Below are 27,866 nucleotides of genomic sequence, written 5' to 3'. Positions count from 1 at the left end.
AATGGGTTATGTGGCTCAGATAAGAGAGAGCAGTGAATTTTTATAATGCATTAAACAGGAGCGAGAGGGCAAGCAGACAGGCGGACTGGGAGGGTCGGAGGAGCGGAGCTGGGGAAAGTGGGCTGTCATGCTGTGGTGCTGCAGGCAGGGGACCTCTGTCACACACAGTTTGAGCCCCCGCTTCACATCTTTACTGGCGGTTCGTCTGTATTTTCCCTCAGATATCCAGCCATCAGCCCCCTTGAGCTCACAGCCGTCCAGCATGGCAGCAGAGCTGGCAGTCACAGCTTCCACTGACTGCTAAGTCACGTGAATCTCCCAGCAGTGTATGCGTGTGTGGGCATGTAGGCGTGTGTGTGGACGTTTTCAGTGCTTCTCGTTTCTGAATAAAGCACAGTCACAGTAATTTTAGCAATTCTTTCCACAAAACTCATCTGGTCTTTGTGATGTTTGTGAATATGAGGTGAAGCAATAAATAATAAATTTCAGGTTATTGAATCTTAACTGTGTTAATCTACTTTTTATTATAAAAAGGTAGTGGTATGCCATGTGATGGAATAACAGTTTTACAAATAGCTTTAGCTACTGTCAAAGCATCTGCGTGCTTTGCTGGGACTATTTCAACCCATTTAGAAAAAGCATCAATCATTAACAAACAATATTTATATGGTCCGCTTTGTGTAAGTTCACTAAAATCCATATGCATTGTCTGGAATTGATAAGAAGGTTTAGGGAAACTTCCTCTTTTTGGTCTCATGTTTCCCTGAGGATTGTTTTTAACACAAAGAGGTCATGCAGTACTATACAGCACTAAAAAAAATTTAACTGCTTAAAAATATTTTTTTTTCACCAGTTTTTGAAGCCAAATAGAAATTTGAGCTAAAACAAAACGAATTTAGTTCCACAAATCAAAACAAAAAGGTTAAAAGTATTTTGTCTTAGAGATGCACCAATCCGATATTTACATCTGTATTGGCCGCAGACTTTGACCTGACTGAGACTATACGAGACAGTACTGAGGACGACTGTACTGTCTTTGAACAAACTGATTTGTCAGGGGAAGTTTGTTCAAAGTTAACCTACAACACAATCTTGATTGTGAGAGTACAGTTGTAGAAAAATCTAACCCTGCTGGGGAAGATTTATCTGCGACTGACCTCATAGCCAAAGCTTTTGCTGAACTGACAGCACAAGCTTTGCCTTCATCGGTTCCATCTCTGGCATTGCCAGAGAAGAGTTCTCTACAGGGCACATTTAACAGTGCCTGTCAACTAGTCAACTACTCCCTGGTACATTAATTCTGAACAGAGAGTTGGCTCAGACATCCCAGATGTAGGGAGGACGGAAGTTGCAGGACATGGACAAATGGACATAGGAAATAAAGGAGGAGAAATTCTCCAACAAACTCCAAAACAGTTGGGTGAATGCCACTTTTCAAAGTGTCCTGAACCTGAGCATCATCACCAGGAGGTGTCTCACTCAGAAAAAGGTTTTTCTAGAGGCTTCATCCATCCCATGCTGTGTGAGTCTTATCCACACAGCAATCCAAAAGCTAGGCAAACACTTTTCCCAAGAGATCTCCCCAGTTCTAATGGAGGGAGAAAAAACTGTCAACAGACATGGGAAAAGACTTTGACATGCAATATTTGCTGGAGTCTGTGTTGGTCTGACTGGACTCATTTGGTGGTGACACAGATAGAGGTGTACAATGCAAACTCTTGTGCAAAATGTGAAACTGATTTTCTTGAGCTCCTGAGCAACGGCCCCTTGGTTGTCCTTCCACTAGCAACAGCTCCCACCAATATAGCTTCCCTTTTTATCAGGTGTCTATGTTTGGGGAGCAGATGTTACTTTTCAGAGTGAGTGTATATATATATATATATATATATATATATATATATATATATATATATATATATATATATATATATATATATATATATATATATATATATATATATATATATATATATATATATATATATATATATATATATATATGCACTCATATATACTGTATATATGCACTCATTCTATCCGGACCATGTGTTATATATATATATATATATATATATATATATATATATATATACTGTATATATGCACTCATTCTATCCGGACCATGTGTTCATGCTTTTCTTCAGCAGGGTCGGTCACTAAAGGTTTTAAAAAGTTCTTATAAGCCATGTATCATATTTGTTTGACTTAACATGTATAAACGTCTTTGATTTAGTTTGTCAAGTATAATCTTAATAAGCACTGAGTTGTGTGGTTGCAGTATGATAACATATGCTAAAAAGATATTGAAGGGTATGAATATGTTTGCAAGACTTGTAGTCTCTTGTCACCTAGTTCCAGTTATTGCAAAAGTCAATAGAAGGGCATGATGATGGTAGGGAATAGAGAGGAAAGATAAAAGAAGGGAAAATGTCTGATGACTGAGTGGACTGCAGTGAGAGGCGGGCGACGAGGGACTGTGGGTGGTGAGTGAATGAGCAGCAGGCTGGAGACATTACAGACAGAGCAGAAAATTTGGCAGGTAAGTGCAGCCAGCAATTGTGTAAATGTAGAGCTGATGGCAGGAGAAGCCGAGAGTGAAGAAGAGTGAGGCATAGTGGCAAACGGAGACGTTTTCTTCTTCTTCTTCTTCTCCTGAAGAGCAAGAAGACAGGGTTTACCACAGAACCTAAAGCTGCTGATTGAGACCGAAAACAGTGGCTGTGTCATTGTCGAGCAGACTGAATAAACAGAATACATGTTGTAATGTCTTTTTTGATCTGTTTTTATCCCAGAGCGAAAGAAGATTACTGTGACTATTGGAAACCAGATGTCCTACAAGAAGATTTACAACGTTGTTGGATACCTGAAAGGAAGAAAAAACCCAGGTTTGTAAGAAATGAACAATTATGTGAACAGAGCAAATCAACTGAACAATCTTAAAGCAGAACTCATTAAAACTCACTGAGTTTTAAGCTACACTGAACCATCAAAACACCTAGAGCATTGGACTTGGTTTATGACAGAATGTTTCCTTCACATTCTTATTGAAAGAATCTGATAAAAAAAAGTATCCAGTTTGTAAGTCAATGAAGTTTGGCTTCGATAGTTTCATCAATTAATGGTCTGTAGACCTTTAAATGACAATGGTCTACAGACACTTCTAATGCTAGCCGTGGTCGGGCCATGTGTATGTCTGAGATCATCAAACCCATTTTCATAAAACCTCCTCCTTTGATTATCACTTTATGGCAGGTGTTGCCAAGGGTGACACCATCAGCTTTAAGTTTATGTAGACAAAAAAAAACCCAGTCAGGTTTGAGTAGTTTTTTTTTATTATTATTATTTGTAAACTGCTTTTTGGATTTGCTTGTCTGAAAATAAAAATTGTTTGACTAATTCAACCATTTAAGTGTGGCAAAATATCAAAAACAGGGAGGAAATATATTTGTACTTGGCAAATTCTTGTCACCACCATGTACATTTGCTGTTTCACACTGATTGTTGATATTAATGCTTTCTAGTCATTTCCTTGCGAAACAAAAAGCTTCAAATATTTATTTTCCAATTTGAAGTCCATTGTTGCCTCTTACATACAGTGAGTTGAGCAGTTTTTGCTTTGAAAGCAATGTCACTTCTTCTAAAAATGGAACAGTGTATCAATTTCTCATGTTAGATTAAGCAAAATCTTAAATTTACGAAGGACCTTTACATTTGAGTGAGTGATGTAGCAGCTTATTATCAGCACGGTAGAAAAGTAAATTGTATTTTTTTGCCTTCAAAAGCTGTGATGGTAAGAAAAGAGGACAGTAATAAACATGAAGCCAAACCTTGTCCACTGTGTGGAAGTAGGCTGCAGCTAGCTTTTAGCATAGCAACTGTCAAGAAAATCCGAGCTCATCCCACTTCCCCATGCTGGAGATTTTAGTTTAGCAGTAATAATAAATAAAGTTATCTTTAAAATGAATCACTCAAGTGATATCTAGGCCCAACAGTAGACTTAAGTGTCAATAAAGTTAGTTTAACAGTAATAATAAATAAAGTTATCTTTAAAATGAATCACTCAAGTGACATCTAGGCCCAACAGTAGACTTAAGTGTCAATAAAATAAATCTGGTTGTGTGTGTTGTTTTTGTCTCATGCAAACTTTGCTTTAATTTTACTTTTTTCTATCTAATCATAAGAAATCATAGTCAGTCAGAAAGAGTCATTAAACAGGAAAAGCAGGTTTCCTGGAAAAAGAGGAAGTAAGTTCCAGCCTGCAGATTTATAAAAAATAGCTGAGACTATTTCTTATTTTAAATCATGAAAGTTTTAAAGAATGAAATCTAAAACATTTTGAGTAATTTCATAAGATTCAAAGTAAAATACTTATATTAATATTGGTTTACTTGTAATAATACTTACACTTATATTTGTGAGAACATTTATAAGAAAAACCAGTAACCGTAACTTTAGTAGTAAATAATTAGAATCATGTATTATTCTTTTGGTTTCTTTTCAGAAAAACATCTGTAATAACTCACATTAGGATTATAATAAGGATAATTAATAAGTTATGGTTATAAAATCATAAATGAATGATAAATCAGAGAAGCTGAAGAAAATAAATGTGATATAAGTTATGGTTATAAAATTATAAATGAATGCTAGATCAGAGAAGCTAAAGAAAATAAATGTGATATAAATGTGATTTTGACATTGAACTTGAAATGGTGTAAAAGGTGTAACTGCAATTAAACATCACTGATATGTTGGAGGTAGAGAGTAGGTGAAAGGTGAAAGGCAAGGAACTAACAGGAGAGCAGAGATGATCAACGCCTTATTTAGGTGAAAGGTTGTGAAGACAACGGAGACAGGAGGTTGAGCAACTCTGAGACATCAGCACAGACATCAGGACATAATGTCTGAAGGACAGTGATGGATGTGAGGTCATCTGTCTAAGCAGACAGCCAATGAAAACGCACCAAAAGGGTGGATAAACCCTATATAAGGTGGGTGCAAAAGAGGAACCGTTCGTTGGATCCTCCGGGCAGCTTCGAGCCAAGATCGAGATGGACAAAGAACTCTGCAGCTGAAGAAGAGCCGGGGCCACGGAGCCGAAGACTGTCCGGCCATGGGGACCAACCCGTCTGGCCCACAACCTGTGGCTTCAAATCGCACTTCTCTCATCGGCTGGGTTCAGACCCCAAAGACAAAGATGAAGACAAAGGCAAAGACAAAGAAGAAGAACTGGTGCCTTTTTTCCTGCCAGCACCAAGTCCTGTGTGACCTCAGCATCCATGCGGAGAAGAGGCTCATCAGACCTACAGAGATTCCTGCCTTCGCGGATCAACGTCTTCCTCCTGCTGCAACACCTTCTTCATCATCAGACCTGCGGAGATCCTGGCCTTCATCGATCGGCGTCTTCCTCCTGCTGCAGCACCTTCTTCGTCGTCGTGCCAGGTCTGGGGTTCGAGGCGCCAGGCTCCGTCCGTCTCTCTCAAAGGTTCCTTTTTTAGTTTTCAGTGTCAGCAGTAGGGAAAGACAGACTAGATGATTGATTTTACTTATTTGATTATTTCTGCTACTGAATTAAGCTGTACTGACCCTTGCAAAAATGCCTTACTAATAAAATATTTAGCATAAAGAAAATCTAAAAGATGTTGTGGACATTCAGTTAATGAGTCACCTTAAAGTTCTTTGATGGTTGTAAAATAGCTGTGATGTTTGATTCTGGAGAGGAAAAAGTTTAAAATGTTTTTAAGTTGCTGGTAGCCCAAATTTAAAACGTCATCCTTGGGACTCGCCCGAGTCACTAAAACCTACCTGGTTCAATAACAAATGCAAGTTGTAAAATAAGAGAACGAGCGACCGTTAACAGGTGTGCTCTGTGAAACTAGTTGGCTGTAGGCTGCTCAGTCTGGCTAATTCACAGAGGGAAGAAGGGTGAGACACCTGGATGTAGGCCGTTAAAAATCAGGTGAATCGTTTCTCGAAACCAGCTTAAACAGAGTTTACTTCAGTTCTGGACAGGGTAAATCCCGGCAGATTTAGGAAACTCAATTAACCCGTTAGATGGAGAGCTGGTAGCACATCTCCCCTCTCAGAAGAGGAAGTACGAGAGTGAGAGAGTAGAGACAGAAGGGAGGGGGGGGGTGTTGCGCAACAACAAGTGGCGCCCAACGTGGGGCGGCGCACAACTGAGTAGGCGGGCCCCAAAGATACCAAGTCAGTGAAAACAGATGTGAGACTCTGAATAGCTCACTTGGGTTACTAACTCTTAGGGAAAAGAGTTAGTGGTGACTGATAAGGCCATCAGTCACAACCCTCGCAGTAACTGTATAGCGTACAGGTGAGGGAAAGCTTCTACTGAGGATAGAATGACCGGATCCAGACAGTGAAGCTAGTAGCCAACATAGTCTAGACCCATCCCTGCTCAAGAGCGCAAAGAGAGGCTTTGGGGGATAGACAACTCGAACCGACAGAGAGACGGAGTGATGGATGATCACTTCGAGGAGGAAAATCTGGGGAAGAAACCGGAGGAAGCCGGCCGTCCAGATCGTTTGGAAAAGGAGGAGACCTCAACAGAACTGCATCAACTTTCTGCACAGCTACCCAGGGCACCCAGGACAGCGGATGGAAGGTTTGTTCATCAAGAGCACAGTCCCATGGGGTTCAGTCTGCATGGACGTAGCAGAGCCAATGGGGATAACAGGAAAGAGAGGTGAGAAGTACCTCTTGGTGCTGATGGACACAGTGACAACTGCTAGAAGAGCAGGTCTTCCCCTGCAGAGGAACTCCGTTCACGTCACAGAAAGCAGGGAGGCGAAGACACTTCTCCTTTTTGCTCAGAGGAGGAAAAGGGAAGTTGCAGCTCAAAGTGTCACTGAAAACAGGGCAGAGAGTTTGGATTAAAGCTCAAGATCGGCCTGCAGCTACGGGGATCAAGCTGAGATTCAACGCCCAAGATTTTGTAAAGTAAGTACTGAACTTCAACACAGTACTACTGATGAAGAAAGGGGTCCATGAGGAAGCAGTGCTCAAGCCAGTTCTTAGCTACAGCGAACCAGAACATTACGAGAAGATGGCCAGAGAATTAAGCACCATGCCATCCTACAGTAGACTGGCCACTATTACAGGAAGGTTGCCGTTCAAAGAACAACTTCAAGGCTTTGGACTGGGAGGGCCGTGAAGAAATTGGATTATGCTAAAGAAGAACTCCTGTCACAACCTGATGGATTAAAATGGAAAAGGATCATGATTACGGATAAAGCGTCATGATGCTTATGCTTTTTGCTTTGCTCTGCTGAACAGCCAGAATTTTTTTTTTTTTTTGTTTGAGGCCTTCTGTCTCAGCCCATCTTCCCTAAAGAACCATCCCACATCCTGAAGAACTGACAGTTCATCCAGCGAAGGTTCTTGTAGAAGAATCAGAGCGATCCAAGTTTTCTTCGACATTCATCACCTCATGGGGGAAATCAAAACTCCAAGGAGGGGGTGTCAAGAGAAGTGGAGTTTTGATGACTACACTGAGCCCTCTGTGACAACTGAGGATGAAGAATCTGCATCTTCACATCCCAGACGAACCTCTTCTCTTTCCAGGGGATGAGGACGGCGAACTGCAGGAGGGTGATGGACTCCCAGCATGTGAAAGGTCTGACCTCGTGGAGGGGGTGTCAAGAAAATCCGAGCTCATCCCACTTCCCCATGCTGGAGATTTTAGTTTAGCAGTAATAATAAATAAAGTTATCTTTAAAATGAATCACTCAAGTGATATCTAGGCCCAACAGTAGACTTAAGTGTCAATAAAGTTAGTTTAACAGTAATAATAAATAAAGTTATCTTTAAAATGAATCACTCAAGTGACATCTAGGCCCAACAGTAGACTTAAGTGTCAATAAAATAAATCTGGTTGTGTGTGTTGTTTTTGTCTCATGCAAACTTTGCTTTAATTTTACTTTTTTCTATCTAATCATAAGAAATCATAGTCAGTCAGAAAGAGTCATTAAACAGGAAAAGCAGGTTTCCTGGAAAAAGAGGAAGTAAGTTCCAGCCTGCAGATTTATAAAAAATAGCTGAGACTATTTCTTATTTTAAATCATGAAAGTTTTAAAGAATGAAATCTAAAACATTTTGAGTAATTTCATAAGATTCAAAGTAAAATACTTATATTAATATTGGTTTACTTGTAATAATACTTACACTTATATTTGTGAGAACATTTATAAGAAAAACCAGTAACCGTAACTTTAGTAGTAAATAATTAGAATCATGTATTATTCTTTTGGTTTCTTTTCAGAAAAACATCTGTAATAACTCACATTAGGATTATAATAAGGATAATTAATAAGTTATGGTTATAAAATCATAAATGAATGATAAATCAGAGAAGCTGAAGAAAATAAATGTGATATAAGTTATGGTTATAAAATTATAAATGAATGCTAGATCAGAGAAGCTAAAGAAAATAAATGTGATATAAATGTGATTTTGACATTGAACTTGAAATGGTGTAAAAGGTGTAACTGCAATTAAACATCACTGATATGTTGGAGGTAGAGAGTAGGTGAAAGGTGAAAGGCAAGGAACTAACAGGAGAGCAGAGATGATCAACGCCTTATTTAGGTGAAAGGTTGTGAAGACAACGGAGACAGGAGGTTGAGCAACTCTGAGACATCAGCACAGACATCAGGACATAATGTCTGAAGGACAGTGATGGATGTGAGGTCATCTGTCTAAGCAGACAGCCAATGAAAACGCACCAAAAGGGTGGATAAACCCTATATAAGGTGGGTGCAAAAGAGGAACCGTTCGTTGGATCCTCCGGGCAGCTTCGAGCCAAGATCGAGATGGACAAAGAACTCTGCAGCTGAAGAAGAGCCGGGGCCACGGAGCCGAAGACTGTCCGGCCATGGGGACCAACCCGTCTGGCCCACAACCTGTGGCTTCAAATCGCACTTCTCTCATCGGCTGGGTTCAGACCCCAAAGACAAAGATGAAGACAAAGGCAAAGACAAAGAAGAAGAACTGGTGCCTTTTTTCCTGCCAGCACCAAGTCCTGTGTGACCTCAGCATCCATGCGGAGAAGAGGCTCATCAGACCTACAGAGATTCCTGCCTTCGCGGATCAACGTCTTCCTCCTGCTGCAACACCTTCTTCATCATCAGACCTGCGGAGATCCTGGCCTTCATCGATCGGCGTCTTCCTCCTGCTGCAGCACCTTCTTCGTCGTCGTGCCAGGTCTGGGGTTCGAGGCGCCAGGCTCCGTCCGTCTCTCTCAAAGGTTCCTTTTTTAGTTTTCAGTGTCAGCAGTAGGGAAAGACAGACTAGATGATTGATTTTACTTATTTGATTATTTCTGCTACTGAATTAAGCTGTACTGACCCTTGCAAAAATGCCTTACTAATAAAATATTTAGCATAAAGAAAATCTAAAAGATGTTGTGGACATTCAGTTAATGAGTCACCTTAAAGTTCTTTGATGGTTGTAAAATAGCTGTGATGTTTGATTCTGGAGAGGAAAAAGTTTAAAATGTTTTTAAGTTGCTGGTAGCCCAAATTTAAAACGTCATCCTTGGGACTCGCCCGAGTCACTAAAACCTACCTGGTTCAATAACAAATGCAAGTTGTAAAATAAGAGAACGAGCGACCGTTAACAGGTGTGCTCTGTGAAACTAGTTGGCTGTAGGCTGCTCAGTCTGGCTAATTCACAGAGGGAAGAAGGGTGAGACACCTGGATGTAGGCCGTTAAAAATCAGGTGAATCGTTTCTCGAAACCAGCTTAAACAGAGTTTACTTCAGTTCTGGACAGGGTAAATCCCGGCAGATTTAGGAAACTCAATTAACCCGTTAGATGGAGAGCTGGTAGCACATCTCCCCTCTCAGAAGAGGAAGTACGAGAGTGAGAGAGTAGAGACAGAAGGGAGGGGGGGGGTGTTGCGCAACAACACAACACAGCTAACATTTACAGGAAGTTTGAAAAAAATAGAAGCTCCTCCACTGCTGAAACACACACAACCTGGACATTTTTTCAATGTGTTTAGATTATAATGTTGAACTTGTAAAGCAGGATTTGAGTCCATAGTGGCTCACACTTCATTGATGCTCCAGGGAGTGAATTTCTGACTCGTTTTGTCTCTTTTTCTTTTATTGTCGGTAAATCAAAGGTTTTTTCATCTTGTCCTTGCCTCTCCTCAACAGCCTTGCTCCTTACACATCCTCCCCCTCCACTCCCACTGCTGTGGTGCAACCCTACCTGTCCTGCCCACTCACCAGTGGAAAATTACCTCGCTGATTTACAGTGTGATATTAAGCAGACATAATGGGCCACTAAAACACATAATGTGGGCCACAAATCTCCACAAGTAGCAACACTTCAACTGGTTGTTGGCATTTGATCATATGCATGTTCTACACTCAAACATGAGCAAAATGAATATTCATGCATGCTTGCATCAGGCCTATCTGCCCAGCTTTATGTACTTTATGGCTGCACAAAGACAGGCAGCATCATAATAAATCTTAAAATACTCTTTGCCCCCACGCATGTGAATCCTGCAGTCAAAGCCTCGTACCTTTAAACAAAAGCTAATTTCTGCTGTAGTTGAGGAGAAAAAACATTGTTGATGAAGTTCTCCATTGGAATAGATATTATTTAAAATATAATGTTATAAAATAATCAGTGACTATTGCTTTAACACATCACAGAGTGCTTTTTGGTTCATTGTGAACTGCTATGACAGTAATATTCTACATTATCCTCAGATGTAAAGTTTTCTTCAATCCTCTGATTTTACCCAGCATAACGTTCAGTCTAACCCTTCCCTGATTGGTTGTTTCTGACTAAGCCGTGTATTTGTACAGTTGGACCACAAAGATTTTATTCTATCACAACAGGGTGACAGTTTTAACAAACATGTAAAATAAAGAAACATTTTGTAAAAGTTCCCTACAGCAACTTCAAAAGAATTTCAAAAATGGTAAATGGACTAATTGTGTGTAGTCATGTGGACTGCGCTTTACCCTTCATGTTCACATTCATACAAAATACAAAGACTTGTGAGCAATTTGGGATTTAGTGCCAAGTTTAGAACGAGGAAAAATGTGTGTTAAATTCAAACTTAAGCACCAAGTTTTTTTTTTTTTTATTGTAAGTTAGATTTTATTTTATCTAATTTTCTGACCATCACTATAAGCTATTATTTTTCCGACACTCATACTTGAGAGTCAACAGATTTGCTTAGACCTCTTGCTGATGCTCTTTCTAATCTTCTACAAAATGGAAAATGTCTGAATGAGAAGATTAACCAAAAAAATTACCAAAGTATGAAAAATATGAATACTTCAATCTGCACAAATTGCCTCAAAAGCTTTAACTTTAGGACAGAACTGGTTAGAAAGAAAATCTTTTCTGCTGAATGCATTAAATCACAGCTGATCCTTTTTAACATTCAGCAGTTTGCTTCAGCCAAAGAGCAACAAAAAACATGGTTTCCTCTAATGTTACTCATTCACTAGCGATTTCGGGATGAAGCGTGTCATCTTCTACTGTGTAAAATACACACACAAAACCCCTTAAAATAAAAGAACTTTAGCATATGACTGATTTGAAGAAGTTCACACTAGTTAGTGTTTGAGGGATTTAGCCTGGAAGCTGCACTACGCTGTAGTGCCAGGATTTCAGTTAAACAAGCAGATAGTCGGCAGTGTGGTGTGCTGCACTGATCAGGTTTCCACTCCAGGAGCATGTTCTAGGAACCAGCATGGCCTCACCGTCTTCCTGCATTTCCACTTCATTTACCAGACCTTCAATAACACAGGATTACAACAAACATTTTTTTTGGTACTTGTCTATGTTTTTTTCAATTGAATTAGGACTATTTTGCACCTCTGAATCCAAAAATGACATCTGTTTTTCCTCAATCAGGTCAGGTTTTTATTCTAATTTGATTTAGAGAAATATGATCTTCTGACTAAATTGAACACATTTTTGTGACATTATCAGTTCATTTCTGTTAATATTTCTCATCCAAAAAAGGTTTTAGGAGGAAAAAAATGTTTTCTAACAGAGTGTATTAAGTGTTTTTTGTGCATTTATAACATCAAAAAATGGAAGAAACACAAGATAATGGCTTAGCTGTCCACTGCAGTGACCACTATGCATGAAAGGGCTAATATATTCATATTTCTTTTTCATATTTAGTCCAAATTACAACCACACGCATCCATTTATTTTATATGGGCTTTTTGCCAGAGCATCATAAAGTTTGGCATAATTGTGGAGTGGATGGAAAATTATAGGCGGTTTTTGGTTTATACCAAGCTCCACACCTGAGACTGAGCCTTCCCCATCGCTGCCCCACCCTGGAACGCACTGTTCCAGCTGGAGATCCACACAGAGACAACAGCAGATTTTTTTTTTTTTCAATAGAGCATTGACAGAAGAACACCAGCAGTTTTTGAGAAATGTAGTTTCTCTTGAGGACTCTCAGGAAATGGAGTCTGTGCTGGGCCTTCTTCACCAGTTTGATTTTCTGTCATTGTACTCCTGCAATGTGTCTTTGTGTACTTAGAAAAGTGCCATACAAATAAAATGTATTATTATTATTATTATTATTGACAGCCTGCTGTACCCAGTTATCTATTATGAGATTTCTTCCTTCCTCCTTCATTTGGCTGTTTCCTCATGGGCTGCATCACATCACCATTACCAGAGAATCCTTCCTACATGATCCAAGATAACATCTTTGTAGTCCAATCCCAAACATTTGAACAAATGAAAGATTCAGACTGGTAGCGGCTGCCATAAAAGTCAATCTATCGACAAATCTTGGAGCAGTTTCCGGGTTTTCTCACTTTAGTGGAGAGGATGGAAGAGAGGAGCAGCGACAGCTGCTGTTGGGGAAATAAAACTGGTGTTCTGGCCATAAACTGGTGATCATTTCACAGGATTTACTCTGTGAAACTGAATTATAGGCACTTCAAAGGCAGAGAAAGTTTGTAACATTCACAGATATTAAATAAATTAAACCTGTGGGACATGTCCCAAAGGAGCACCGCCACACACACACAAACACACCCAGCAGCAATAGTCCATAATTTCTTAAGAATCTTAATAATCCAATGCTTGATGTTTTTATTTTTGCTCCTGGACATAAACCTTTTAAGCCACAAATTATTAGTTTCACTTCCTCTCTCTGTAATCAGGCATCAGTGTCTTAAAAACAGTTAATAGTCAACAGAAAATGTGAGCCGGGGATGAGATTCATTTCTATATATGTGAATTACACTGGTCAACAGCCAAGAAATTGTCGGGTTTTCAACTGTTTTAGGGTAATGTTGATGTGCTGAATCCAAAATTCACATTGGTTTTGGTCAATCAGGTCAACTTTCTGAACTATGGAGCAACATGAGCATCAAAATGCAGGACTTGTGTCAATTCTGGATCGGTTTCCTGAGAATCTGGATCAATGATGATGAGCAGGAGGAGAGATTCCATCAGGACAGGAAAGAAATGGAGATGTAATGTTCAATTTACATGTACTTACCCTTAGTGTTTATTGTTCAATTTATAGAAATCTAAGTTTGTAACATATAATTAAGTGGACACTAGTGCGTCATACAAGACACTATCAACTGCTGATCATCCACTGCATGTGCAAGAAAATTTCTGTTAAATCCAAAATGGCAGACAGACAAAAAAGCAACTCAGGAATATCCAGTCCCTCCTTCTACTGTAGAGCAGGTTAAAAAAAAACATTGTGACATCAAGTAACCCCTTAAAACTAATACAACTGATGTATTTTCCAAATAACTTTCTATTTGGAGAAAATTACAACTGATCATGCAAATATGTATATATTTTTTTTCTTTTTTTGCAACTTTCCCCCCCCCACCATTTTATGCCTTAAAAAATCAAAATCACTTTGGAAAAAAAATTCTAACATAAAAGATCATAAGTCATGCGTGAAAGATTTAGTAAGGAATGTGACCACAGGGACATTTGAACATGAAGACAGTTTTGATGGATAAAGCAACTTGTGTGGTTGACATTATGCTGTTAACACAGCTGAGAAAACGTGATAACTGCAACTTATCTAACCAGAGAGGCATGGATGCTGCATGCTTCATGAGTCAGCAAATGTTCCATCATAATAACTCATGATGACTAAAACTGACACAAAGCAATCTATTGGTGTGTTTTAAACAGCTTTCTGTTGTAATCTTAAAAGTCTTAAATCTTCTTTTAGTGCGTGACAATAAACCTGTTTCCTGCGTCGCATCTCCTTCATTCTATTTTCTTCTTAGCTGAGGTCAGACAGCTAAGCTTTTTATAGTTACATCAGGAATATTTAGCATTTACTTGCCATAATAACAATATTTATATTGCACTTTCTCCACATTAAGACGATCAAATTATGGAATGCCAAAACCAGCAATAGAACAGAATTGCAGTATAAATTCATTGCGTTTTACATATTTACTGAAATCAACTCCACATTTATTATCAACGGAGAAAAATAAAGCCAGGAAGCCTGATGGTGTTTAAATATTGAACAGATGGTGGCTCTGCTGTGGAGAGGTTGCCTTGTCCCCCTGTCATTTTCCCAACATTATCATTGTGTGCTTTTCTGAATGCAGATATTTAACCCAGCAGTGATGTTCACAACAGGTGTGCATCATTAAGTTGTTCAAACAGTAAGTGACCTTGCGGTGCGAAGTGTGAGCTCATCAGTGTCTGTGTCTGGAGGCAGCGCTGCTGTCGCAGATGAGTCGAAATTTAACGTTTTTATTTTGCTGTATTATTATTTTTGAAAAGAAATCTGCAGCCTGGCTTAGCAGGTGGCGGCTTCCATTTCAGCCGAGAGGGGCAGCGGCTACTTCTGAATATACCGTTTGTCCTTTTAAATGGATGAAACCTCGTCATGAGGTTCATAAGAAGAGATGGCACTTTGAGTCAGAAGGAATTAGAGCAACATGGGGCAGAGAGAATATGAAAGAACATTAGGTACTTTGCCTAATGTGTTTTTATCAAAGAAGGTTATTATACATGTATCATCTGAATATGAAATTATATTGCAGAAAACATTGTTATTACCAGTGCCAGGAATATAAAGAAGAAGAGCACACCAGCAAAATGGATAACATAATATCATCCCACACTCATCCTCCCTTCTGCATATTGGCCTCCGTGTTTCCACAGTAGTACCAGCTGGATTGAAAATATGAAAGATACCATTTTAAACTAAGTGGCACACCTGCAAGAATAATGATTTTTATTCTGTTTCTACCTTATTGTGTTTTCTCTTAGAATTGGTGTTTATTATTTTGTCCTGATAATATTCAAGTGGCCTCTAATACGGCTGAGAGGTCATCAAAATGAGCTTAACAGCTATTGAAAAAAATTGGCCCTGTTAATAATAAAGCAATTAAATTTCATCCAACTTCACACCCCACAGCATCCACATAACCAAAATCTATAAATGGAATATTTTAAGCATAAATATTGAAACCATTGAACCTTTTCTTTGGCCTGGCCAGTTGGAGGACTTATCAGCTGGATTTCTCAGGACAAATTTCATCATGACCAATCAGCAAACAGATCAAGGAGTTATGAACAATCAATCAAGTTTATCTGTATAACACATTTCAGCAGTAAGGCAGGTTAAAGAAAACTATTTATTACTAAGGATGAGTCTCTGCAATTTCACCAAAGCAATTTATTTATTTCATTTGTTTCTGTTTTCAGATCGCCACGTTCTGGTTGGCAGTCGTCATGACAGCGACCAGGGAGGTGGAACTTCGGCCATTATGACTCAACTCATCGCAGCACTAACAGAGCAGACCAAACAGGGATGGGTGCCGGACCGTACCACTGTGTTCTGCTCATGGGGAGGCACAGCCCTGGGGAACATTGGGTCCTACGAGTGGGGAAAGGTCAGAGATACGAGGAACGTTTACTTTCTGTAATGCCAGCTTTGTGCTTAAAGAGAGAAGACAATAATAAATGGCATCAAACTTAAGTCTTGACTTACAAATGAAGAGTAGATAGAGAGAAATTGAACCCAACTTTAGTGGAGAGAATCAGCTTTAACTTAGGTAGAAGGTCATTGTGGAGTGATGATAGGGTGACAAATATGCCAACAGTTCCGAATGGTAGACAATGTAGGAATCCATTTTTATTCACAAACTGACCAAAACTAATTTCTAATCACTTCTTGTGCTGAAGACAGCTATTGTTATTTGATTTTCTGTTCAAAGCTTGCTTAATGTTTTGGTGAATATGTGCTGTGATATTCTGTTATGTCGTTGCTTTGCCATTTTGAGTCTTCCTCATGTTAGAGATTGGATCCAGAACAACTGAATTCAGCGCTGCTAGAATTCATCGGCTCCTTTCTTCGCCTCTCTTCTCCATCTCTGCCTTCTGCTTCTTCTCTCTTTTCCTAGATTACTTTGCACAGACGTCCACTTTGTGGTCATAAAAGACCTCCTGCCATGATTAATTTGTCTAGCTAGAGGTTAGCCAAAACACATGACTGAGTTGTTTGGTTAAGGTGGTGGGCTGGTCTGAGTCTGGACAGTGACCTTCCCGGTTTTTTATTTATCTCCCTCCTCCTCCACCAGAGGGATGAGGTTACTCTGTTTTATGACACTGTATGCTGCATTTATGGTTCTGTAAATCAGACTTTTCCCTTGTTTTCTTGCTGAATTAGGTAATTAATTTTGAAGTTCATTTTTCAGTATTCCAGTCTCACTTTGTCATAGTTTGTTCATCAATCTGATTTGAATCCCATTTTATTATGCAATAACTATATTCTCTTTGTCATTTCATTTGCAGCTGGATTGCATCTTAGTCATTAAAGAAAGATTTTTTTTCACAGAATAATTCAGCTGTAAAGTTTGGTTATTTTGTTAATAATTGTCAGACTTGATTGGAAATCAGTGTGTCAGTTATAACTACTTGTGTGAGTTTCTTCTGCTAGTAATCTGAATTCATTCTTTAATGAGAGACTGAAGTTGGTGCTCTGATTAAGCTAAATAATTTTAATGTTCTTAATAATCTATTCAATAATAAATTATTGAGTAAATTATTAATGACATAAGCCAAACATTGATGCATCTTCTGATGCCCAACGATTATGATGTCACTGTGTGAGGTTGGTACGGCATTTTTTGTTTCCATAACTTTGATTCCCAACTCCTTTTTCTCGGTTCTTCCTGCAGGATAACAGTGTTGTCCTTCAGAGCAGTGCTGTGGCCTACGTGAGTCTGAACTCTCCAGTTCAAGGGACTGAGACACTTCAAGCTACAGCATCTCCAACTCTGTTGCAACTGACCTCCGATATACAAAGGGTAAGTTCTTACGCAACTTAATAATACACACAACTGAACAATACATTCTCCAACAGGCCTTCTGTGTCTTTGCACGTACTGCAAAGACACAAAGTTTTTTTCTCAGTGTGACATTAAATCAGACCAAACCTTTCAGTTTAGGATTACTCCAACTCTGTGTACTGAATGCCAAAGTGACAACATTTTTATTTTCCATCCATTGTCAAACCCAGTGGGATGCTGGTGCTTCTGTTCAACAGTCAACAGGCGAGAGGCGGGATCACCCTAGTGAGATCGCCAGTCCATCGCAGACATTTTTATTTTATTTCTTCAAATTAAAACATTTACAGACATTTCCAAAGTATCTGGTACAGTTACCTTTCAAAGTGCATAAATTCGGTCAAAATATTTTGAATAACCTTCCAGAAGCTTCTCACAACAGTTTGCTGGAGTTTTTGCTCATTCCACTTGACAATGATGAATGTAACCAAGTCATGTTTGTAGTTTTTTTCCCACACATATTTTTCTGCTCTGCACACAAATTTTCTTTGGGCTAGAGGTCAAGGATTTGTGGTAACCACTCCAAAACATTGACTTTGTTGTTCCCAAGACAATGTTAAAACTTAGTAGTTGAGGCAAGATTGTTTGTGATCCGTCTTTATTTTACCGGCTGATAACTTGCGATCTTGCTAGAAAATTTATGCTTCATCTTATTTCCTTTTGATTCATTGTAGTTTGTAAAGTGCACCAGTTCCCTCCAGTAGTGAAATGTCTTCTCATCATCATACTGCCTTATGCTTCACATTTTGGATGCTATCCTGAGGTTTCTCCAAATGTAACATTGGTGATGTTAGCCAAACACTTCAGCTTTAGTTTCATCTGATCAAATGACTTGTCTGTGGAAGATAGATTTTTGCATAGATTTGTGTATGAGAAAGCTGTAATCTGGATTATTATGCTGCTTTTGGAATGTCTTCTTTCTTTCTGAATGGCATTTTTCCCTTCATTGGTACAGGACTCATCTCATAGCAGGGCATTCTCATGATGTTCATAGTTGCATACAATTGCTTGACTTGATGGACATCTTCAGATATATGGAAATTGCACCCAAGTATGACCCAGATTTGTGGAGGTCCTTTATATTCCTCCTGATATCTTTCTTATGATATGTCACAAGGATGCAGTCTGTTTGAGGTGTTGCCTTGAAAAAGATAAACAAGTACACCTATATTATATATTTAGCCTCCATTTATACTCCAACCCATGGTACAAGACCTAATGGCTCGCTGTCAGCTGTCACCTATTTTTATCCACACTAATGGGTGAAACAGCAAAGTGTAACGCACCACTGGAAGGCTTGTTGTTGTCATGTGGTCGACAGAGGACATTAATAAGGTGATTGTAATAATAAATAAAAAATTATTTTTTCCAGATTATTTGTCATGCCATACTTTCACAACATTATGACAGTTCTAACAAATACTGTATGTAATATACAGTATATATATATATATATATATATATATATATATATATATATATATATATATATATATATATATATATATATATATATATATATATTTTTTTTTTTTTTATATATAAAGTTACATACTGCAGCTTTAATTTCACTTAGGAGAGAAATTGCCACATCCCACATCAGGAGGGATGTGGCAACAGATATATCTAATTTAAATACAAGTTAAGGTTAAAACTGTTTGGACTGGTTAGATTCCAGACAGAAGGCTGTTTATTATTACCATTATATAAAGATTGTTTGAATTTCTGTCAGTAATAAATATATTGTTTTTGTTGTGTAATTGTAAAAAGAGCAAAAGACAAAGAGAAATCCCTATAGACTCAAAGATGGGGAAGCTATGTCCAGTCACTGCATGTTGGCATTTTGGATCATTCTGTTCTAACTGCCAGCTTAACATTCATTTGTATGGCAAGCCCCAATAAACATCAGCATTAAACATCCCTGTACAATATACAAGGGACGGCATTATGCTAATTAGCTGCTAATGTACAAAATAACCCACAAAACCACTAGCATTTTCATTAGCTTAAAGATAATTTGCCAAAACCGACATATAAAACATATATCTGAATAGTTTAACATTCATTATCAACTCACCACACTGGGAATTACTGTAGTTGGAAAGTTAACTTGGCTTGCTTGCTTCAGTCAGTGGTGACTTAAAACCACTTCTGGTTTGCCATCAAGTCACTTTGACTTCATGTAAAACAAAGTGTAGAGCCCCCTACTGGAATAGAAAGAGTGAATCCAACTAAGAGCTTCTCCCCGGCTCTGATTGGTTGATTCTGACTGGGGAGCGGTGTATTTCTGCAGATGGCAGTAGGACCACAGAGAGGAGCTTGATTTTTTTATTTTTATTTTTTCCAGATTATCTGTCTTATGCTTTACTGTCACAACATAGAGACCGTTTTAACACATACGGTCACTATGACCATGAACAAACATATTTTTTATTAAAAATGTATACTGCTGCTTTAAACTGTCCCTCTATTGAAACCTGGGATTGTTTTGCCAATATGCTCTGACAGAGATGTTCCCTAACTTCTGCAGTCTCTTTTTACAATGGAAACTTTTGCCTGATAATGCCTCATTAACGCTCTCAGTCCTTTTCTCCCTCTATTGCCGCTTTCAACTCTTTTTTTAGTTCATGTTTCTTTAGCATTACCTCCCTCTCTCCCCACCTGCCTTGTTCTAATATCACTCCATAATCTCTTCCTTCATCACCAGCAGGCACTGCATCCCCACACCTTTAGATTTACATCATTAAAATCTCCCAATCATATCTCTCACTTCTTTTCTTTTTTTTTTGGTTCCACAGAACACTAACGATATTGGTTTCAGAGAATATATTCTCTTGCCCTGGATCTAGAAAGATACATGATTTAAAAAGCGGACAGCTGCATTTCAGTGTGCCATTACTCCTCTGCTGTAGCTTGAAGTAATTACTAAAAAGGCCTGGGCTGCTTTATTCTGCTATAATGAAGTGAGAAACGTCCTGATTTTTAAAGTAACGTCTCCACAGGAAAATAAATACAAAAATCAGCTAAGGTTGCACAATATTCTGCTGCGCTTTAATGAACTGAATGCAACAACACTTTCTGAATCCCCAAAGGAAAGTGCCATTCTTGTAGTTTACTCAATTAAGGGAAAATAAATTAATAAACTCAAGCACACTATTGGGATCTAGCTTTTGACTGTCTTTCTCGTCATTAAAGCCCGCCTTCTTTAGCCCACCATACTTCACGGCCACTAAAGATCAAAGGGGAAGTGGTGGAGGAGGTGGAGGATTACAAATACCTGGGAGTTGTAATCGGCAACAGACTGGACTGGGCATCTAACACTGACGCTGTGTCCAAGAAGGGGATGAGCAGACTCTATTTTTTAAGGAAGCTGAGATCCTTCAATGTGTGCAGCAAGATGTTGGAGACCTTTTATCACAGTGTTGTTGCCGGTGCCATCTTCTTTGCTGCTGTGTGTTGGGGAAGCAGCATCATAGCCAGCGACTCTAATAGACTGGACAAAATCATCAGGAAAGCTGGCTCTGTACTGGGACTAAGGCTGGAGTCCCTGGAAACTGTGGTGGAGAGGAGGACACTGAAGAAGGTTCTGTCTATTATGGACAATAAACAGCACCCTCTCCACCACATAGTGGACAGACAGCGGAGCACCTTCTCACATAGACTGCTCCAGCTCTGCTGTCGTAGGGACAGATACAGGGAATCCTTCCTGCCACATGCCATCTCACTGTACAATAAAAGCTAAATCATTGTTCTGCACTAATCAGTCCAATTTCGCACAACTGCACTTTGGCACACTTGCTGTACATATATTTACATATACATTCTGTTCTGCATTTTGAATCCTTGCAAGGTCTGCTCTAGGCTGCTTTTTATATTGACAGCATATTATATTTTATCTTGTCTATATTGCTACTCAGTGGTGGTTGTTGTGTGTCTTGTCTCTATGCTGCTGTAACTGCGAAATAATTTCGCTGCTGGGATGAATAAAGTAATTCTATTCTATTCTATTCTATTCTATTCTATTCTATTCTATTCTATTCTATTAAATGACATAGAAACAAGTGTTTTAGATCTGCACTTTCTATTTAAACCAAGACATACACATTCACATTCAGGATTTTTGCATTCTCTCCTGCTCTTCATAACAAAAAAAGGTAATTAACAGCTATTAACACAGCGATGCATACTGACTGCACTGGTAAAGGTAGGTTAAAAATCTAGGTAATCTGTATCAATAAAATCCATCAAAATGTGTTTTGAAGTTCCAGTAAGACCTCACTTTTCATGCTGTACACTTTTTTTTTTTTGCAAGTGGCAGAGAAATCAGACCCTTTATGTAGATATCAGGAGTGATTTAGCTGAATATTTAAAAATGTATTGAGAACTTGTATAATTAGCTGAACTCATCTAAATTTGTTGTTTTCTTTTCAGAGAAGTCTTTCAAATTGGGCTGGGCTTGGCCAGCCCAATTTAGGCTCTGTCATCCATCCTGCTTGTGGACATTGGTAAATTTTAACAAAAAGATTGAATAAACCTGTAAGAAACAAAAGCATTCATTAGGTCAAAGTAATTGGACAAGTTAAAAAAATGAAATGAAAATGTTAATTTCCTATACCTTGTTAAAAAACCCTTTGTTGACAATGACTGCAACCAGAACCCACGTTCACCACTAGATGTTGGGTTTTCTCCTTTCCATTGTTTTGTAGCAAACTAAATTAAAGGATCATTTCAAAACTTTGATAATATATACAAAAGCAAACCTCTGAAGAATTGTACAAGTATAAAAATTACACAGACATTAATAAATTACATCACTGAGACAGAAACACTTAATGTTCATGTAACATTTAGGATACCAGATATCCTGTTTATTTGTGGGCATTTCTGTCCAAAGTTTAGTCTTCAGCAAGTCAAATTCTCAGTCAGGTTCAGATGAAGTAATGGACTTGATCATTTGAGAATGTTCCACTTCTTTGCTGTAATAAGTTCTTGGGTTGCATTGACTGTGTTTTGGCTCATTGTGCATCTGGACAATGAAATGCTGTCCTATCAGTTTGGCTGCATCTAGCTGGATCTGAGCACATCGTACGTCTCTTAAGACCTCAGAATAAATTCGACTTCTGTCCTCTGTCACATCACCAATAAACGGTAATGTCCCAGTGTCACTGACAGCCATGTTTATCTACAAACATGGCTGCCAGCTATAACAATGGATTTATCTGGGAGAGAACACTGAGTTGCTGAGTCAAGAAAAGTACAGAGACTCTGCACATATTACTGTCCCTGGACGGTTAAGATTCCATAGTCGAGTGTACCAATTGCCTATATTTCTCATGACAAATTCATTCATTTCCCACAATCTAAATAGATACCAGCAAGTTTGCTGAGCTAGTTGGATTCTTAGCTCCATGTCTTGTGGCAGCCTTATCAGCTCGGTGTCACATACAAAACAGTTCAATGTGAACACTGTTTCCTGCTGAACAGTTTACTGTGCAACACAGAGTACAAAAGCTGTAAAAATGTTGTAAAAATTTAGCTTTGTGTGGTTGTGCACAGCAGATGTCCACTTCAGGTACATGCAGTTTTCCACAGACTGAAGTATGCCCAAGTACATAGGGATGTACTTGGGCACAGTCATCTTTGGAAAGAAGTAAAAAAAAAAAAGATAAAGTTCTGTCTGGTTTTCAGAAGCGTTTTTGCTGCCATTAATTTGAGTTAGATGGTTTGAAGGACAGGAAGCAGGGCATCATTGCTTTGAAATGTTCTACATGCTGAAATCCTGACATGCTGAAGTTGTGAATGGTGTTATGAAGCTGATGTGACAAATGGAGGAATGTTTTGGCTTCACACTCTTACTGTGTTTTAACACCAAATAGTCCAATAGACTTGGTTCAATTAGGAATCAATGTTGCAACATTTGGTTGCGGTTCACTTTCATGCTGTACTGTGGTAAATGATCCAAACCCTTTGAAAACCTTTTCTCCCCCTCGCCTGTGGTGGCGCTGCACCAAGAACCACCAAAGAAAACAACAGAAAAAATCCTTCCAACTTCCTTCTTTATAAACAAAAATGGAGTCACGTCAAGTTTAAGCGATTGTGGGATTTTTCTTTTGTCTTTGCGCTATTGTACACTTTCTGCTTTTGGAGCGGTCTCCAGTCTGCTTGGCATTCACATATGCATTCAGACTGTGCTAGAATTCATTGTAATCAAACTGAGACTAAGGGTTTTAGGCAGACCACAGTTCACTTTTTTGGTCCATGTCATGCAAACAAACCAGACCTTCTAGTCAAATGAGCTGGAGTTTGAATAAAGTAGATGAAACAGGGCTGGTGTGAATGCACCCCTAGCTACAATTTATTAACTTCTTCTAGTTTCCAGGTTGAGTTGTTATATCTTCTATCAAACAGTCCAAGAAAAAAGTATTATTGCTGGTCTTGTGCTGTTTGGCCCATTACTCTGAGATCTCCCCAGATAGATCTCCCACCTCCCAATATGTAGAAATGGTTTTAAACATCATCAATCCTTTGTCCACAATGGCTTTAATACTTACTACTTATCTTACTTAGAGCTTGTCTTCCAAACCCAGATGCTAATGTACTGATAGCTTTGAAATGGGTGCTTAGGAACCAATTATAATAAAAAATACTTACTCTTTTTGTTGGGAATGTACATGGAAGAGGATGGACATTAAGTTTGTAAATGGACAGGGAAGGGAAACAAGAGAAAGCAGGTCAGAAAGAAAGCAAGAAAGGAGGCGAGGTGACTATGAAACAAATGGATGGAAGCTTGTGCTTTAATTAGGTATTCTTATTCACATTTATGTGTGCCTGGTCTCCAGCTGGTATGTGGGTGGCATGTAGCAGGTAGTTCAAACTAATGGTTGTCAGTGGAGTCGACTGTACAGTGGAAGAACGCACTATTTATTAATACTTCATGTGCTCTTACTTCCCTTTTATCTCTTAAAAATGCTCCTGGGTTCAATTGTTTTTCTCATTGGTTAGTGCAGTTAAAACCAGGTATTATTGTATCTCTGCTTGGAGTTGATAACAGTTGGTTGTGTTCCGGAAATGTTCCACTCTGCAACTTGGTTTCAAAGAGTGCCAATGTAAGAGACTCTGGTCACTAGAGATGTATAAACGAGAACCTGGATCACAGCAAAATGTCACGACCTCAGCGATCCCCCATCCTGTTGTTAGCTGAGCCAATGCTTCCAATTGAATTCATGTATATATCTCACCTTTTTAATTTTCTCATTGGAAACTATTTCAAAATCTTATTTGTAAATCATGTGATTGGCTGTTTGCCTGAATCATACATCATCATTACATCATTCCCTCAACCAGAAGAGGGGACTTACCACTCATATCTACTCACTTATTTACTTGAGCAATAAGTGAGTAGATATATTCTATTTTTAGAATAGAATATACTTTTAGGAGTATTTTTACTACACTGGACCTTTTACTTGTAATATTTTTTACAAAGCATCACTACTCTTACTTGAGCAAAATATGTGGATTCTCTACCACAGTGAGAAACTTCTCTGAATGAAGAAAAATAAGCAAAAGCAGACACACCAACACACAAAGTTAAGACTTCTTGTTCGTGCAGAAGCTTTTTGCTAATGCTAGCTTCTACTTACTGAGCCTGCTGTGCAATGGATGCACTTCATTCATCCTGTTCTAACATACAGGGTGAATGTTCGTACAGAACTTTATGATTTGGAAACAGTTTCTTCTTCTGAATTTGTGACTTTGTAATTTTAGTTTTTATACATTTTATGTTTCTATTATTGTCTTTAAAATACCATAATTTGAAGATAATTTTACATTTATGTCTGGCTGACATCATTTTTAAATATTATATCAGATGATCTAATCAGTTGCAGTCTTTTTATGAAATAATTTTTAACTCATTGGTAAGTAATATCTCAGATGGTTACTTTTAAATATTAGTTGAGAAGGAACACATTGTAAGGCAACTACTTATAATTTTTGGATACTTTGTCCTCGACTTTTGTGTTGGCAAAAAGGCCCTGTAGCCCCACCTTGAGGTGTGTGAATACAGTTTACCTACTCAGTCAAAGCTAATTTATCAAACATACATGTTTTTGGACTGCAGGAGGAAACTGGAGTATATAGAGGAATCATCTGTGCACAAAACCTTTAGCTAAAACTGTGGTAAGTCAACCAAACAGCCTGAGTTATGCTGACCTTAAACTTTTCGCTGCAACAACTACATTCACTCAAATACTCAAACTTACTTAATTCCCCTGGTTAGTTGTCAGAGTTTCTGCACACAATAATCAGAATAGATGCAATAAAAGTGCTTGAAGCTGTAAGTTGAAACAGTTGTGGTCGTACCAGATGGGTGTTTGTGTGGGAAAATAGTAGGCAGGAGAAAGACACTGCAGTGGATCAAAGCCACAGGGAGACATGGTGGGGGGAATATTAAACTTGTAGGGGGTCTGTGTCTGTGGAGTTGAGCACCTGTGTTTCGTCAACTCCAACCCGACTGAAGAGAAGTAGAAAGCCATTCCTCTGAGACGTGTTTCACCCTCTGGTTCAGATTAAGGATTCATAGTGTTGCTGTATAATGAGACCAAACACACTTCAAAGTCACGTCTCATTACTATGCATTGTGTGTGTTTATGTTTTCTTTTATTATTTGTCACTGAAAGTCATGAAGCTAAGACAGCCTGTCCTGCACAGTTACCCGAACCCTGATCGTTTTCTGTCACTTGATTAGCAGCACAAGTCAGGAAAAAATCTTACAATGCAAATAAATGACATGCTAACTTGTGCTAGTTCTTAGTGATGTGCTGTCAACCTTCAAGCAATGAAATATACCTGAACATACAAAATATTGGCATTTGACATAACCTAACTCAAATGTTTCTCTCATGTGGACTGAGCGGTGCTGTTAAGGCAATTTTTCTAGTTAAAGTGTAACTAAAGTGTAAGTTTGAATCCTACATAAAGAACAGGGATTTCTTTGTTTCAATTGGAAACTTCTCATCAAAGAGGTCAAAGGTCACATGTGGGGTATCCCAAGGTTCAATCCTAGGGCCACTTTTATTCAATATTTATATGCTCCCACTAGCTCAGGTTATAACAGTGTGACGGTACCTATGCTTCCCGATTGGCAACTTGAATTTTAAGATAACTAATTTAATAATACTGTAAAGTTACCTTTAAGGCACACAGGCCCGCTACATATGAGGCACGAGACAATTCCACTCAATCCAATCAGTTTATTTATTTCAATTTTCTAGTCAGAAATATATTAATTTAAAATCACTCACACATTAAAATTACATTTACGGCTCAACTCGAAGCTGGCAGGGACCTACAAAGGAAACAGCAAACCAAATAAAAGAAAATCGTGCACCAAACCAAAGAAAGTACCACCACCCGGAAAGTCCACCACCAACACCACGAGCTGGCCGTTCCTGTCAAAAAAAGAAGAGACATTCAAATTACATACATTTCTTGGTTATACAGTTCAGTCCTCACAAATCAAGCAATAGCAGTCCAAGTTAGGAGTCCGTCCTGAGACGAACCGCCGCGCCACAGCAAACGCCAGCCAGAGCGGCACCAGAGGGATCAGGACGAGCTGGTCATAAACCAGCCTGAATCAGCCACACTGGACGAGAGTCAAAAGCCAGCTTACGCCGACCAGGACAGCGGGTATGAAGCCGACAACCAGGGCGACGGGTAGGCCGCCGTCAGCCGACGACGAATAACCAGGTCACAGGCGGACGGACCATCAACCAGGGACAACAGAGTACGGGCAAGCAGCCGGCCAAGGACAAACAGCAGCGTCTATCAAACATACATGTCAAAAATAGAATCTGGAAGCATACGTAAAATGAGCTTTCGCTTACCACTGAGCTTGATGCGTTATGCCTCTGGCAGGGAGAAGAAGCAGTCAGCTGGTACAAGTCACCTAGATGTTACAAGTAAAGCTGAACTAAAGCTAGACTTACAGATATTAAAGGTGTGAGAAGCTTCTTACCAGAAGAAGGCTTGAACAGCAATTAATGTATTAAGCGCGTCAGTCGTATAGCGCCAGTAAACAGTGAAGTCTGAACCGGAAGGAGAACGTGTTGTCTACCAGGTGAGGGAGGGCCCTTTATATACAGACAGCGCTACAACCAATTAAAGTCAGGCACTTGTGTGGTGCGTTCAGAGCCCACAGGGCATACTGCCACAACAGGAAATAATATTAGCTATCATATCTATTCAGATGACACACAGCTCTACATTATGATGTCACCAGGTGACTCAGAGCCCATCCAATCACTGAACAGATGCTTAGAACAAATAAATGTGTGGATGTGCCAAAACTTTCTCCAGCTGAACAGAAACAAAACTGAAATTATTATTTTTGGACCTAAAGAGGAACGATCTAGACACAGCTTCAGTTATTACAACTAAAAACCAGCGATCAGCCCGAAACCTGGGAGTAGTGATGGACTCTGACCTGAACCTCCA

The 27,866-nt window shown here is 38.9% G+C and overlaps 1 protein-coding gene across 4 annotated transcripts in view; it reads left to right on the top strand.

Annotated features, from left to right (window-relative positions):
- Positions 1-27,866, top strand: part of naaladl2 (N-acetylated alpha-linked acidic dipeptidase like 2) — a 399,262-nt gene that overhangs the window by 255,158 nt on the left and 116,238 nt on the right. For all 4 annotated transcript variants that reach the window (XR_002753301.1, XM_023339997.1, XM_023339998.1 and 1 more), the window contains 3 exons: positions 2,793-2,885; positions 15,727-15,914; positions 17,202-17,330. Coding sequence is in view for 3 of the 4 variants with exons in the window: in XM_023339997.1 (XP_023195765.1) it covers positions 2,793-2,885; positions 15,727-15,914; positions 17,202-17,330 (410 nt within the window). In the remaining variant the exon portion in view is untranslated. The remainder of the gene's footprint in view (positions 1-2,792; positions 2,886-15,726; positions 15,915-17,201; positions 17,331-27,866) is intronic.

Source organism: Xiphophorus maculatus, chromosome 9, assembly GCF_002775205.1.
Source record: "Xiphophorus maculatus strain JP 163 A chromosome 9, X_maculatus-5.0-male, whole genome shotgun sequence".
Taxonomy (NCBI): Eukaryota; Metazoa; Chordata; class Actinopteri; order Cyprinodontiformes; family Poeciliidae; genus Xiphophorus; species Xiphophorus maculatus.
The sequence above is the reverse complement of the archived record's forward strand: the minus strand, read 5'-3'. Positions and strand labels throughout refer to the sequence as shown.